Below are 12,859 nucleotides of genomic sequence, written 5' to 3' on the forward strand. Positions count from 1 at the left end.
AAGTGATTTGCTGTACTGATTTAATCTGATTGTTTTTGATGCTGTTTTTTTTTTGTTTTTTTTCTTGTGAGCCACTTTACAACCCTGGTTTTGAACTTTCCTAATTACTTTCTAAGCATGCTTATTTTCGAAGACAAAATATTTATGAAACGGTAACATCCAGAAACGATGTGGATGCCGGTCTTACAGGTTAGACTGCGAGTCCTAATAGGTTCCCAATTGGATTTGATTACACGGCAATTATAAAGACTTCTGTGAACCGTACCGGGTCGAGCCGAGCAGCGAGAGCGAACGTTGTTAAAGGACACGTTTGTGGAGCCCAGGTAAGGCGTCAACAGAAGGCTAAGCCCAACAGGGAGCTGAAATTGAGGCTATTACATTATTTGACTGTTGTTCTTGAGTGTAATTTTGTGCAATTTAATGAAATACAAATAACAGAAAAATCGCTTATTAAATAAAAGATTAGAAAAGAATTGCAGAATAACCATTTCAAAAAGGTTGACTCACGTTTTTAGCCTCGCACAAAGTTCTGCTGAACGCCGAGGGCTTCTTCTCAGCTTGGAGCCACTCGGCTACCCAACGTACCGACGCTCCTGTCCTCATCTCCTCGAAGGCAATGCTTGAAATTTATGTTTTTGATGAATTTATCCAATGCCTGACCTCACGGCGTCCCAGTTTTCCCTTTTCACCCAAGGTATCCTTCCCATTTTTCATCTTTCACTGAGATTCTTCCAATTCCAGTCCAATCTAATTTAATTATGAAGCACATTTTTAAAACATTAAGAAAACAGCTAAATAAAGTAAAGAAAAAAAAGAAACACAATTCGATCAATAATACACAACTTATAACTTAAGGGCAGCTACCACAAAAGCCCGATCACCTCTTAGCTTCAGCCTCGTCTTTGGATGAAATGTAGAAACACAGAGACCTTGGGGCCGTTGAGACATTTAAAAGAAACGAAAGACTGAAAGAAGACAAAATGGTCTTGATTTTAGCAATTTGCAACAGCTGGAAAAAAGCTTGTATAGATTTGTGCTTGTACTACAGATTTGACTTGATTTCGTTTAGGCATTGTTACAAAGGATGAACGGAGTGAGCATCGTGTTTTTACTTTTTTCACGGGAATGTAGACTTGACAGTCCTCAGCATAACAATTGAATGGAATCCAATTTCCCCAAAATGGAGCACGACGGTGAGAGACGCATGGAGTAAAGAACTGGTTCCAGTAAAACATTCTGAGGCCAAATTGCCACGAGAGATTAATGCCCTTCCCCCAGATTAATCAAGAATTTTTTTTTATTTTTCTTCTCTCCCTTCTTTATGATTATTTGTGTAAGATTTGCTGTGAGAAAAGCTCAGAAAATGTGGATGATGTAAAATTACATTTTCACTAGATTAATGATGGCTTCCTGTTTCTGCCACCAGGTTCCATAGCTACTGTTCAATAACTAACTAATCCTCCAGCTGGATTTCTCAGACCCTTGCTGTGTTTTTGTCCCATTTTTCTTGTTTGAGCTAATTATCTCTTCTTTGAATATTATTATTTTGCCATATTTCCAACATGTAACAGTCCAGGTACTCGAGGGGTTCAATCTCAAGCACACTTAAAGTATCTGAATGAAGTTTTTGATTGGTTGCATCATGTGTCTTTATAACTCCTCTCTTGGTTTGCAAAAGTGTGCTCAGTGTTTCTTTTTCTTTTCTTTTTTTTTGTTTTGTTTTGAATTTTGCCAGCAGCACGTCATTCGCTGGCTTGGGATTGAACAATTTCATCTGCAACCGTACACGTAATTGACACCTGCATCCATTTGCACTCGATCTCTTCAATGTTTTTGCTAGCTTTCAAATTCAAAATAAATGTCTTACAAGATGTCTCTTGGCCCCTCAGTATGTGTGAAAACAAGCCTTCCATTTCTTTCTTTCTTTCTGCCGGGTCCCCGACAGACATTACTGACCCAATATCCTGTTTCAGAGAGAGCAAGCCTCTATCGTGTTGCTTTTGGCCCCTAACCAAATCGGAAAAAATATGAAAATTACCCCTTCAGTCGTGGCCTGCAGCTCTTTAGAAAAGCCATCAGTGCTCATTTACACAAACCTCCACATGGCTCAGAGGCTAGACTTTACCGGGGCGCGGTACAGGGGGGCGCTACACTGCCCGCCGCTTGCCGTCGACCTCCAAACCTCTCACCTCCTTCCATTTGGAGGGACTAAATAATCAGAGTTGTTTTGAGCTGTTTGTTTCGGCCCCATAACTCAGTGGCCACATGGTGCTGCAGCAATGCAGAGAGCCCAGATAAAAAGCGTAGGCTTCCTCTCAGCTCGTTATCAGCTTTCTCATACTCTCGCTGGCCTTCGCTTTTGCCCTCTCGTCGCTTAACGTGTCACATCCCTCTTGTCCCTAAAATAACTTGACGTGCCTCCGGGTTGCTCTCCTTCTCAACAGAGACTAGTTCACTGTGCTGTCTTCCAAGATGAAGACAATGCAGAGAGAGAGAGAGAGAGAGACAGAGAGAGAGAGAGAGAGAGAGAGAGAGCCACTTGTGCTTTGAGAGCTGCAATAATATGTCAGTGAAGTTGATGGCGCTTTCAAAAACGGCATCATTGCCTCATCACTGATAAATACCGGAGAATATTGCCAAATTATGAGTAAAACATTCGGGGGATATGAATAGCTCTTCCTCAGATCTCGCTTGAACTGATAAATTCCCTTTTGGTGAGTCCGCGTCAAGTATGATTAATGCCACTGCTTTTGATATGAAGCGAGCAAATGAATCAAGCTCCGTCCAGGCCGAGGAGGAAAAGCGCCGTTTAGAAGAGGTCGGGATTACCAGCATTCCCAAGACGCTGAGATATTCAACAGATTCCTCAAACACATTCATGCACAAACAGAATCAGGTGTCAGGTGCTGCGCTCGGCCCTGCCAGCGTCGGGTTGTGATCATTAAGAACATCGGACGGGCTTGGCAGCGTGAGCGATCTGAGCAGCAACCGACCTGCTCGCCAGAGACCGGGCTTTTATTCAAACAGATGCCTGCCTTTATGAATCGTGGCATATCCTCGGGAAGCGGCCCTTGCATCACATTTCCCGGGTAGCCGGTTTTCAGCAGGAATTCTTTGGAAGCGGAGCCCTAAAAGCCATCCTGCGTCACGGCTCGAATAAACCCGAGACGCGTGCTTGCGTCTGCGAGTCGCATAAAGAGGGAAAGCGGATCCAAAAAAGGCCCAGATGTGGCCCTCGGTGTGATTTTTGGTGTTCGACAGCCAGTCAATCAAGCGTCCCGTGATGTCAAATAGTCCCCCAGTTGTGAGTGCGTTGCCATCACTTCTGAAAGTTTAGCTTGGCACTTCATGGCAATGTGCGCAGCATGAGGTCACCGACGAGGGTTTAGGGTTTTATCTCGCAGACGTGTGAAGAGGTTTTGGAGGGACATGTAGGTACTGAAAGGAGCTGTCGCTGGGTTATGTTGCAGCGCCCTCCTGTGGTAACTTTTACTGTTAATAGTTTCCTACCAGCTACATGTTCATGGAGAACCAAATCTGTGACGGTTGTATGCTAAACTTTGTCTAAAGTTTAACACGGAAACTGGGTAAAACCTAGATGTGGGTTTTCTGATTGTCCCACTTGATAAGTATTATTTTTCCTCAGTTCCCAGGATTTACCACATTTGTTTGTCATAATTATGTTTGGTTGGAATAATAACACATGGAAAGCAAAGCAGTATTGGATGAGACAGATCAGCAAATCAGACATCTTGTTATCAAAGCATCTGTTGTTGATTGATAGCTTAGAGAAAGCTAATGGATCCGTCCCAATCCTTTCCTACATTATGGGAAAGCTTTGTATCATTTTCTTCTCTTTTTTTTTTTTTTTTTTACTACTAAGTAAAAGAAGCAGCATTAAGTTTCTTTTTTTGTTCCCATGTATTGCTTTTGGGTAGGTTTTGTTGCTTTGTTGACGAGGTCGGTGCTGTATGTGTTTACTGGAATAAATCCACGTCTCTCCTGCAAACTGTGCCATATGATAACATTTGGAGTGTGAGAAAAATTCCCCTGGCTTTTAAATATTTATCCTCTCAGCACTTAAAATAACAAAAAATAAATAAATAAAAGATTTGCATATTTGCAATGAAGCTCATTAACAAATGGGCCTAAATAGGCAATGTTTTTTGAATCATTACACCACTATTTGCTCAAGGGCAACAAGATTCAGACAACTGTTTTTTGGCAGGAAGCATCGTTGTTGTCTGGGGTTCGAACTTCATTACCAGGATGAAAAGCTAATTTACAAGGCCTGAGAAAAGGTTAGGGTTTGTTTTTCTAAAATTGGTTTTGCAAGGGTTTACTTTTTAAAGGGGGGCACTGTTATGTAAAATTTACTTTTTTGAGCTTTACGTCATGTTTTAATGTTATTCCCGGATCAAAAACATACCTGGAGTTTTGCTTTGATTCTTTCATGCATGTTTGAGAAACCATCGAATCTCCCGTGGCAACCATTCTGGGGTTCCTAAACGCTTGCTCATCCAAAGCAGCATCCATTTACCCAAACCTCCCCCTTGGAGCTGCAGTCTCCAGCCGAGCTGCCGCCTCACTGAGCGCCTCTCCCTCACTCAGCACCTCTAGACTAGCAGCAGCAATTACCAAACACCTGGTGGAACTGGGTGTCGACTGAGCTTCTCATACGGACTACTTTTCTTTCCAACACTCCTTTAAAAGACTGTTATAAACAACATAATCGAGTTGCATTGTTGTGATATGCAGAGTGTCGGAAAGAGCAGGAGCTTCTTAAAGAGACAGAGGCCAATTTCAGGGTTTGGAGTTGTAGTCATATTTCTTTTATGGTATGTTGGACATAACATATTTATAACGACTAGAGTTAACATAGTTACTTGATTGTGCTTTAAAATGGCAGTATGTACCTGGAAAACACATAATACTGCACCTTTAGAGTCTTTGTTTCTGCTGTTCCTTATTGAATTGTTTATTTCTGATTTTTAAATATCTTTAATTCCAGGTTCAATAGAATTTGTTTTGGGACAATTTCAAAATTTCTTATAACTTTAATTTCAACTTTAACCCAGTCACTTTTCAAAGGGGAAAAAAAACTTGCATAAAGTCTGTAGCACTAACTAGTCAAAGAAGATGTACAACACACTCTGACCCCAGACATGACATTTCCCGACTCTGCTTCTTAGATTTTTCTGCTTCCTCTGACTAAATTTTTTATATTACTCACCAAGATAAACAAAAAGAAAAAAAAAAGTTCCTGAGTCTCTTCGCAGTAACGGTCTCCATGGTTCAGTCCGAGTGTTACCAGTGCCCCTTAAGTCCATTTCTCAGAGACGCACCATCAAAATGTACATCAAACTGACCTTCTGTTAGTTTTTCACCACATGTCTTATAAGGAAGTTCTACATTAAAGGAAACCAAAACACTCCCACCACTGGTTTAAATTCACCAGCTGCTTCATGTGTCTGTTTTGGACTGTCAACACGTGGTATTACATGTTGACTATCAAGATTTTTCCTGAGAATTTAATAAAAACAAAAAAAAAAAAACAAGAGGTAAAAGTCAAACAAGGTTTCTTCACCAGGTGTATCTGGAGTCAGAAGCAGACATCTTGGACGCAGATCAAGAACAAGTCGCTCAGAGAGTTATGCTGGAATGTCTGCAGAGTCCCACGCTGTTGATGTTGTATGAGTAAGCTGACATGCGTGGCGGTACACAGTTTTCTGCATGTTTTCTCTTCTAATACTTGATCACATTCCAGACAGTGAGTTCAGTCTAGTTTTACTTTGGAGGAATGAGGACGGTTCAGTGGGAAGATTAGAATGAATACCAACACTGTTATTTCTCCTGATTTTTATCCAACCGCCTTCTTTTTTTTTTTTCTTTGTACCAATGCTGATACACATCTGAAAGCAATAAGGCAACCAGAAAACTGTGTCGGTTGATGAAAGAAGTAAATAATAACCTTTTTTTATAATGTCCAGTTGAATAACTGCAATGAAATTAACTTAAGACAGTGCAAAATAACTTTTATTTAGTCTGAATTTACTCTTGAAACATTTAAGACAACAATTTGTTGAAGTATGATTTATTTAGGAATCATTCTTCAACTTCAACTCGTGTTTATTGAAGAAATCTCTGAACATCCTTTGAATTTAGATTAAATTTAAGTTTAATGTAGATTAAAGGAATTTAATCTTAATTCCTTTGAATTTAGATTAAATTTAAGTTTAATGTAGATTAAAGGAGTTTAATCTGAATTCCTTTGAATTTAGATTAAACTTAAAATTCTTAATAAATTCAGAATTTAGATAATTGTCAATAATCAATGTATAAATAAAATGATGTTACCAAATATACTCAGCGTTGTGATGTAGGTGCATCCTCAGTTCAAACCGCTTTATGGAATTATTTTTGGACATTTGCTGACCTCTTCTGGTGAATATGGGAACTGCTGGCTCACTAAACATAAGCGGACAGTTTGTAGAGAACTCAAATAGCTAATACAGAATTTCTTATATTTTTTTTACAATAAAAGACACCGGAGAACGTCAACAACTTCAATTATATAGAAGGAGGAGGATATATATTTTTATTCAGCCAAAAACTTTATTTTATGACATTACTGAGGTGTGAATGAGATTTAGGAGAAAAAAAGAAGTGAGGCGTTGTGAGTCATCATGACTGTGTAAAATTTATACAGATAATCAACGTCACACTTTCCCTTTAAGAGCATAATGTAAAGCCTTTCTACTTAGATCCAGTCCACTATGTACCCATATATATATGTGTGTGTGTGTGTGTATACTGGATAAATCTGTGAAGGTTCCCCTCAACAAATTTGGCGTCAATCAACTGTGCTGTGTTTGTGCTGCTAAAATTCTGCTGCACCGACGTATAACAGACGTTTAACACTAATTTTGTTTGCTTTGGGTAATGTGGAGGGGCCAGTTGAACTTTTGACCTTTTAAACTAAACTTTCAATAATGTCTTGAAAACAAAAGCAGGACAAAAAGAGAAATTTAGCAGCACATACGTTGGACAATTGATTGACACCAAATTTCTTTGATTTCATAAATGTGGGAAGAGCTGGTTGACCTTCTAAGACCTCTGGAAACTTTTTTTTTTATTTAGCATCTTAAAAATGATGGCAGCACAAAGCAACATTTTTGCGTTTGACACCAACTTCACTAGGGTCTCCAACCAACTTTGACTACACCTTTGTTATTAATCAACAAGATGTCACTTTGACCCCCCAACATCAAACTGCGTTTGAACAACATCCTCTGAGTTTGTCACTCTAATTGTCTGAGTTGAGCTAAAGATTGTGGCTAAGCAAACATTACTGGTTTATGTATTCCTGCGTCCAGCCACCCAGCTGGAAGCAGCTCCGTCATATCAGCGACCAGACAAACTCTTTTGATTCTGAAATGGAAAGTCTGGCTGCGATGGTTCTCTTCGCTCTGTCATCTTAATCTTCAAAGATATTCCGAGAAACTGAACCTCCTCAGTAGTTGCTGCCGGACATTCTGAATGACCTCCACTTACGCACACATAGGAACACACACACACACACACACACACACACACACACACACACACACACACACACACACACACACACACACTTCCTTCTTGGCGGTGCCCCTCTATCATTTGGATCTCCATGAGACAAAAGGGAACAAAGCCAGTTGTTTGATGCCATTTTTGCTGATAATCCTACCCAGTCTAGTGACAGAATACTAAACAGAGAACAAACTCCTTCCTTTTTTTTTTTTTTTTTTTGCTTTGTTTTGTCTGGTGCCACAAATTGAAATCAAACAGCTGCATAATGTTTCAGTGCTCGTTGTTTGTGGTTTGATCCTCACTCGGAGGAGAAAAGGAGCGCACAGACCGAGCGCTACCAGGACTCACAAGATTTCTCTTTAACTTTATATTTCAGCTTCTTGTCACAAGCTGAGTTTGCTTTGTTGTCTAACGTTTTATAATTCAATCTAAGCCTTGAAGTTCTCCATCTCTGTTTCATTTTCAACGGTCTCGTGTTGAACGAGACAGCCGAATGCTCCGTGAAGAACAGAGCAGTGTTGCCATCTAGTGGACAACACATAGACCTACATGTAATCTCAGAAAACATTTTTTATCTTACACCATTTTTCAATGACAGAGAATGTATGTGGTAGAATACTTATAGATAGTGAATCAATACATTGGTTGAAAACAAATAATGTTTATTTATAGAAAACTCTCTGAGGTCAGTGTGTTATAGATTCAAAGAATAATTGCATAAAAGAGCAAAAGCTTTAATTTATGCCATTATGGCTGTTGCTTTTAAAAGGAGGCAGATTTCCACTTCAGATGCTAATATGTGCTGGATGTGACTCTACTACAAATGTTGCTTACTAAACATCTCCAAAGAGTGTGCAGACTTTATCCCTAATGGAAATATCCGTAATATTTAAAGGAAAAAAAAAAAAAAAAGCCCATCGCTTTTGCCTCCAGTATCCTTAAAAGTATGCAGTGACTTATTATTTTTCTTATTTTGTGGTCTCACAACCTCAAAAGTAAGTACTCGGGTAAGTGTGTTCTGCCTGTTTCCTGTCTACTAATCAAAAAAAGTCATGGTCTGTTAACCAATTAAGTAAAACGAATAAAACCAATGAGAAGAATTAGTTTTTATTTCTTCTTGTTGTTTTATTTGCAGATTCATATTTTGTGCACTATTAAGTTTTAGTTAAAGTATATGAAGTCACTAGAACCTTTATAAATCAGCAACATAAAAATAAACTTGCTCAACCTTCTTGAAGCAGAATGAAAATGGTTGAACGTCAATCCTGACATGTTTCTCAATTTTCAAGAAATTTCAAGAAATTTCCTGTAATACATGAAATCGCATGTATTACAATGGCCTAGCCAAAGCCCAGACATGAATCCAATTGACAATGTGTGGCGAGTCTTAAAAAAGAAGAAATGTCAAAGACGTCTGTAGATATGCTAAACTGGTAGGAACACTTTAAAGATTATTCTGCAACATTTGTATTCATTCCGAAACATTTCGGGATATTGTGAGGTAGTTTTTAATTGTTCTTACTGTATGTGAAACATGAGGGGCTTAAACTTCTCCTCACTTCTCACAGTACCCCTGTGTTTACATAAAGGCCCTTTATCACCTGAAGTGTTGTTCTTCAGAGGGCCACACTGTCATTGCAACTTTCCGTCCCACTCCCAACAAAGGCCTGACGGAGAACAATAGCTGTCATTCAGGATTCCTGTCAGCAGGACGGGTGTCCTTGTCCCGGGGTCAGGTCTGGGGTCAGAAGTGTCCCCTAAGCAACGGCCAGATTAATGCAAACACATCGTTGCCATGGTGGCAGAGACACAAATCAGTTCAAAACACTCGCCGGGGCCCACCCCAGGGGACAGCAGAGGGAAACCAGCCGACATGGAGGAGTCACCCGCCGCCGAGGACAAAAGACTGGATTTTATAGCCGACTGCGTGCTGAGAACTCTCAAAGTGAGGCCGGACAGATGGGAAAAATGCGTGTCCGACAAGGACAGCAGGCAGGTGCTGCAGGACTTCCTGGACACGGCGGAGCAGAGGACTCTGATGGTGTCCGTGAGCGCAGCCGGACTGCTGGAGCCCGCAACCTCGTTCGCCGGCAGTCGTAAAAACAAGGCAGTGTACTTTATGAAAAGAGAAAAAGCCGCGCTGAGTCCAGAGTCCATCAAAGACAGATTGGTCTACGGAGACCTGTCTTCCGCTCCACTGGACCAGTTTTCTGCTCTAGTTGGGGAGGTAAGTGAGCAGCAGAGCAGAATGTAGTAATGATTACACGAGGCTCAGGATAAGCAGATGGATTTCTGCTCATCCACTTTGAGGCTGGATCTCTGATTACGAAGGTGTGCCATTACACAGATAGATGATTCTCAGGTATATTTACTCAAGATTTATCAGCTTTACACCAAGGCAATTAGAAAGCAGGGGGATTTGTTTCACTTAAAGTAGAGGCACATTATTAGACTGCTCTGGAAAAGCAGGAACTTCTGAATGTAAAGTACCTAAAAGTGTTGAAAAATACACAGAAAGTTGAATTCCGTATGCGGCACACCATCAGATCTTATTATTGAGAGAGCAGAGAGAGTGCATTCCAATGGGGTTTATCAGTCACACTGAAAATAACAACCTTTAAACAGGTTTAACACTAAATGTTGTGTTTTCTGTCAGCATTGAGCAGAAAATTGTTGAATTTAACAATACGAAGGGCTTGAAAACATCCATCTGTGTGTCATTAATCTATGTATCATGCTTCACTTAAGTCAACAAGTCAAGTTACTGGAATAAATAAACTTTTTGATAATGTGCAAGTTTATTGAAAAGCACCAGTATGTCAGTTTGTTTACTTGATTACTGTTCTTATAGGCCTTTTTCAGAATGGCCTAGTCAAAGTCATGAATTTTACTGTATGGTTAAAGTTGCCTTTATTTCAAAATGTTTAAGCTCTTCACTGCTAATTGGTTGGATAGTCATAATTAAAGGGGTGGCAGTATGTATTTTCCAGTCATTTCATAATACAATCAAGTAAATATGTTGCCTCCAGTTAAGAAAATGCTGAATTTCTAAAATATTCTCTTGATAAATAAGGTTTTTTAAGTCATTTGAAAGTCAAATGTTAAATTTTAAATGACTAAAAACACATTTGACTCTGTAATTTGAAATTTAAAATTGCGCCTCTGTCTCTTTAAGAAGCTCCTGCTCTTTCTGAGACTCCGCCTTCAGGAAGTCATCACAACAATGCTTCTTATTACGCTAGTGTGAGGAGCGTCGGACTGATTAGGAGTTCAGAGCTTTATGAAAACTGATGTTTTTGCAAACAGACTGGTTGCCGTGGGAGATTAAAGGATTTCTCAAACATGCGGGAAAGAATCAAAGCAACACTCCATGTATGTTTTTGATGAGGGAATACATGACAAACAGTTTTTTTTAAAAAAAGGTCTCACCCTGTTTGATGCCTTTTTTACATGAACATACTGCTGTCAGAACTTGTAATGGCTTCGCGAAATCAATCTCTTACCCTCTAAGACTTCTTTTCCCTACACCCGTTTAGGTTGTAGCTCCACTGCTCTCCAACAGGAAGAACCACATTAATTGGCCCCACGTTGTGTCTCAGGACATTAAGCACCATGTCCACTCTCTCAAAACCGGCGTGCTGGTCTTGTCAGGCCGAGTCCAAGGCAAGACCCTGCTTCCTCTCCCAGCGGGCTTCGAGAAAGTGGAACAAATTGCCCTGGAGGCAGACCAAAGGTAAGAATGGAGCGCCGACTCTCAGCATCATACCAAGCCATCGTTCGTCCTTCATGTTTGCCCGTGTTGCACGTTAGCGGGGCGGCGGCGGACAGGAGCATCATCCACTCTTTGGAATCCGCGGTGATCGAGTGGAGCCATCAGATCCACACTGTCCTCAAGAAAGACTCCTCTGAGGCCGTGCTGGGAGGAAAGCATCCTACGCCCCACGCCGAGCTGCTCTTCTGGAACAACAGGTCAGGACCTCCAATCTTTACAGAGTAGCCACCGGCTGCTTTTTGGTAAGCACTGCCGTTGGCTGTTGTAGCCCATCCCCTCAGGATCGATGCCGAATTATTTCGTCAGCTCTTGCTGTTGCTGCTGAATTATCAGGTTTCAGAACATCCGTGCAGTGGAGTAAAAAATGGAAATTTTTGGCCCAGTGCTCCGTTCTTTTCTCCAATTGTAGGAAATCTGCTTTCCTAGCAGAATTATTGCTAAATTACAGCAAACTGCACCTCAGGTATTAGATCTTGCAGCAGTGAACTGCAGCTAATTATTGCATGACTGGATGAGAAACCTGGTAATAAAAAAAGGACATTCCAGCAGATATACAGCAGTTAGACGTTCCATCTGCTTTCCGACGGATCACAAAGAGAACTTAGTTTTGTTCTGATGCTTCAAAGGATTCGTTTTGACTGTCATTCAAAAATTAATCTATCAGTTCATCAACGTCCCCTTTGAAAGACAGAGATAGAATCATGTTGCTATGGTGTTTTTTACTTGATTTCTCCATTTCAGCAGGCTAAGCAAACTGGAGGTTCATGTTAATCATGACAAAAAAATATTCCATATGCACCAGGGCTTGGCAAAAATACTAAAAATGTTACATGTTACAACAATAAACTTTATTTGTATCATCAACAAGGCACTTCAAAGTGCTTTACATCATTACAACACAAGAATACAGAGTCATAGATGTCAACAACTGAAACCTTTAAACAAGTGCCAGTTCATTTTTTTGAAAAACAACAGATGTGTTTTTAGTCTAGATTTAAAGGCAATCAGTGTTTCAGCTGTTCTGCAGTTTTCTGGACGTTTCCTCCTGATTTGTGATGCATGGAAGCTGAATGCTTTAAGACATTTGGGATCGTATGTGATGGATGTAAAGAAGTAGTTTGTTCTTTACTTCAACGAAAGAAAATACGAGAACACGACTTTCAAAGGAAGTGATTGTCCTAAAATTCAAAGTACTTTATGGGGAACCCGGCAGAAACTCTCAGTAATGGACTCCCAGTGTGATTCTGGGTATTTGTGAAGATTTGACTGAAACATTTTGGGATTTGTTTTCTTTTCTCCCCCTGTAAGATATGCAGATTTGGAGTGCATCCACTCTCAGCTGAACTCCTGCAAAGTGAAAAAGATGGAGGCATTGATGGAGGCTGTGGAGAGCAGCTATTATCCTGCTTTGGTTAACATGCAGCGAGACGTCCTTGCAGGTGAAATCGTTGCTTCGTTTATGATGAGAAGTTTATTTATTTATTTTTTACAAGCAATAAGTAAAACAAACGGATT

The 12,859-nt window shown here is 40.2% G+C and overlaps 1 protein-coding gene across 1 annotated transcript in view; it reads left to right on the forward strand.

The window, feature by feature from the left end:
- Window positions 1-9,367: 9,367 nt before the first annotated feature.
- The window catches only part of dnah9 (dynein, axonemal, heavy chain 9), a 166,605-nt gene continuing 163,113 nt past the window's right edge, over window positions 9,368-12,859 (forward strand). The window contains exons 1-4 of the mRNA XM_088000949.1: window positions 9,368-9,799; window positions 11,109-11,305; window positions 11,383-11,541; window positions 12,653-12,783. Of these exons, the coding sequence (XP_087857075.1) occupies window positions 9,368-9,799; window positions 11,109-11,305; window positions 11,383-11,541; window positions 12,653-12,783 (919 nt within the window). The remainder of the gene's footprint in view (window positions 9,800-11,108; window positions 11,306-11,382; window positions 11,542-12,652; window positions 12,784-12,859) is intronic.

Source organism: Poecilia mexicana, unplaced genomic scaffold (assembly GCF_051168715.1).
Source record: "Poecilia mexicana isolate PSO_F unplaced genomic scaffold, ASM5116871v1 scaffold_19, whole genome shotgun sequence".
NCBI lineage: Eukaryota > Metazoa > Chordata > Actinopteri > Cyprinodontiformes > Poeciliidae > Poecilia > Poecilia mexicana.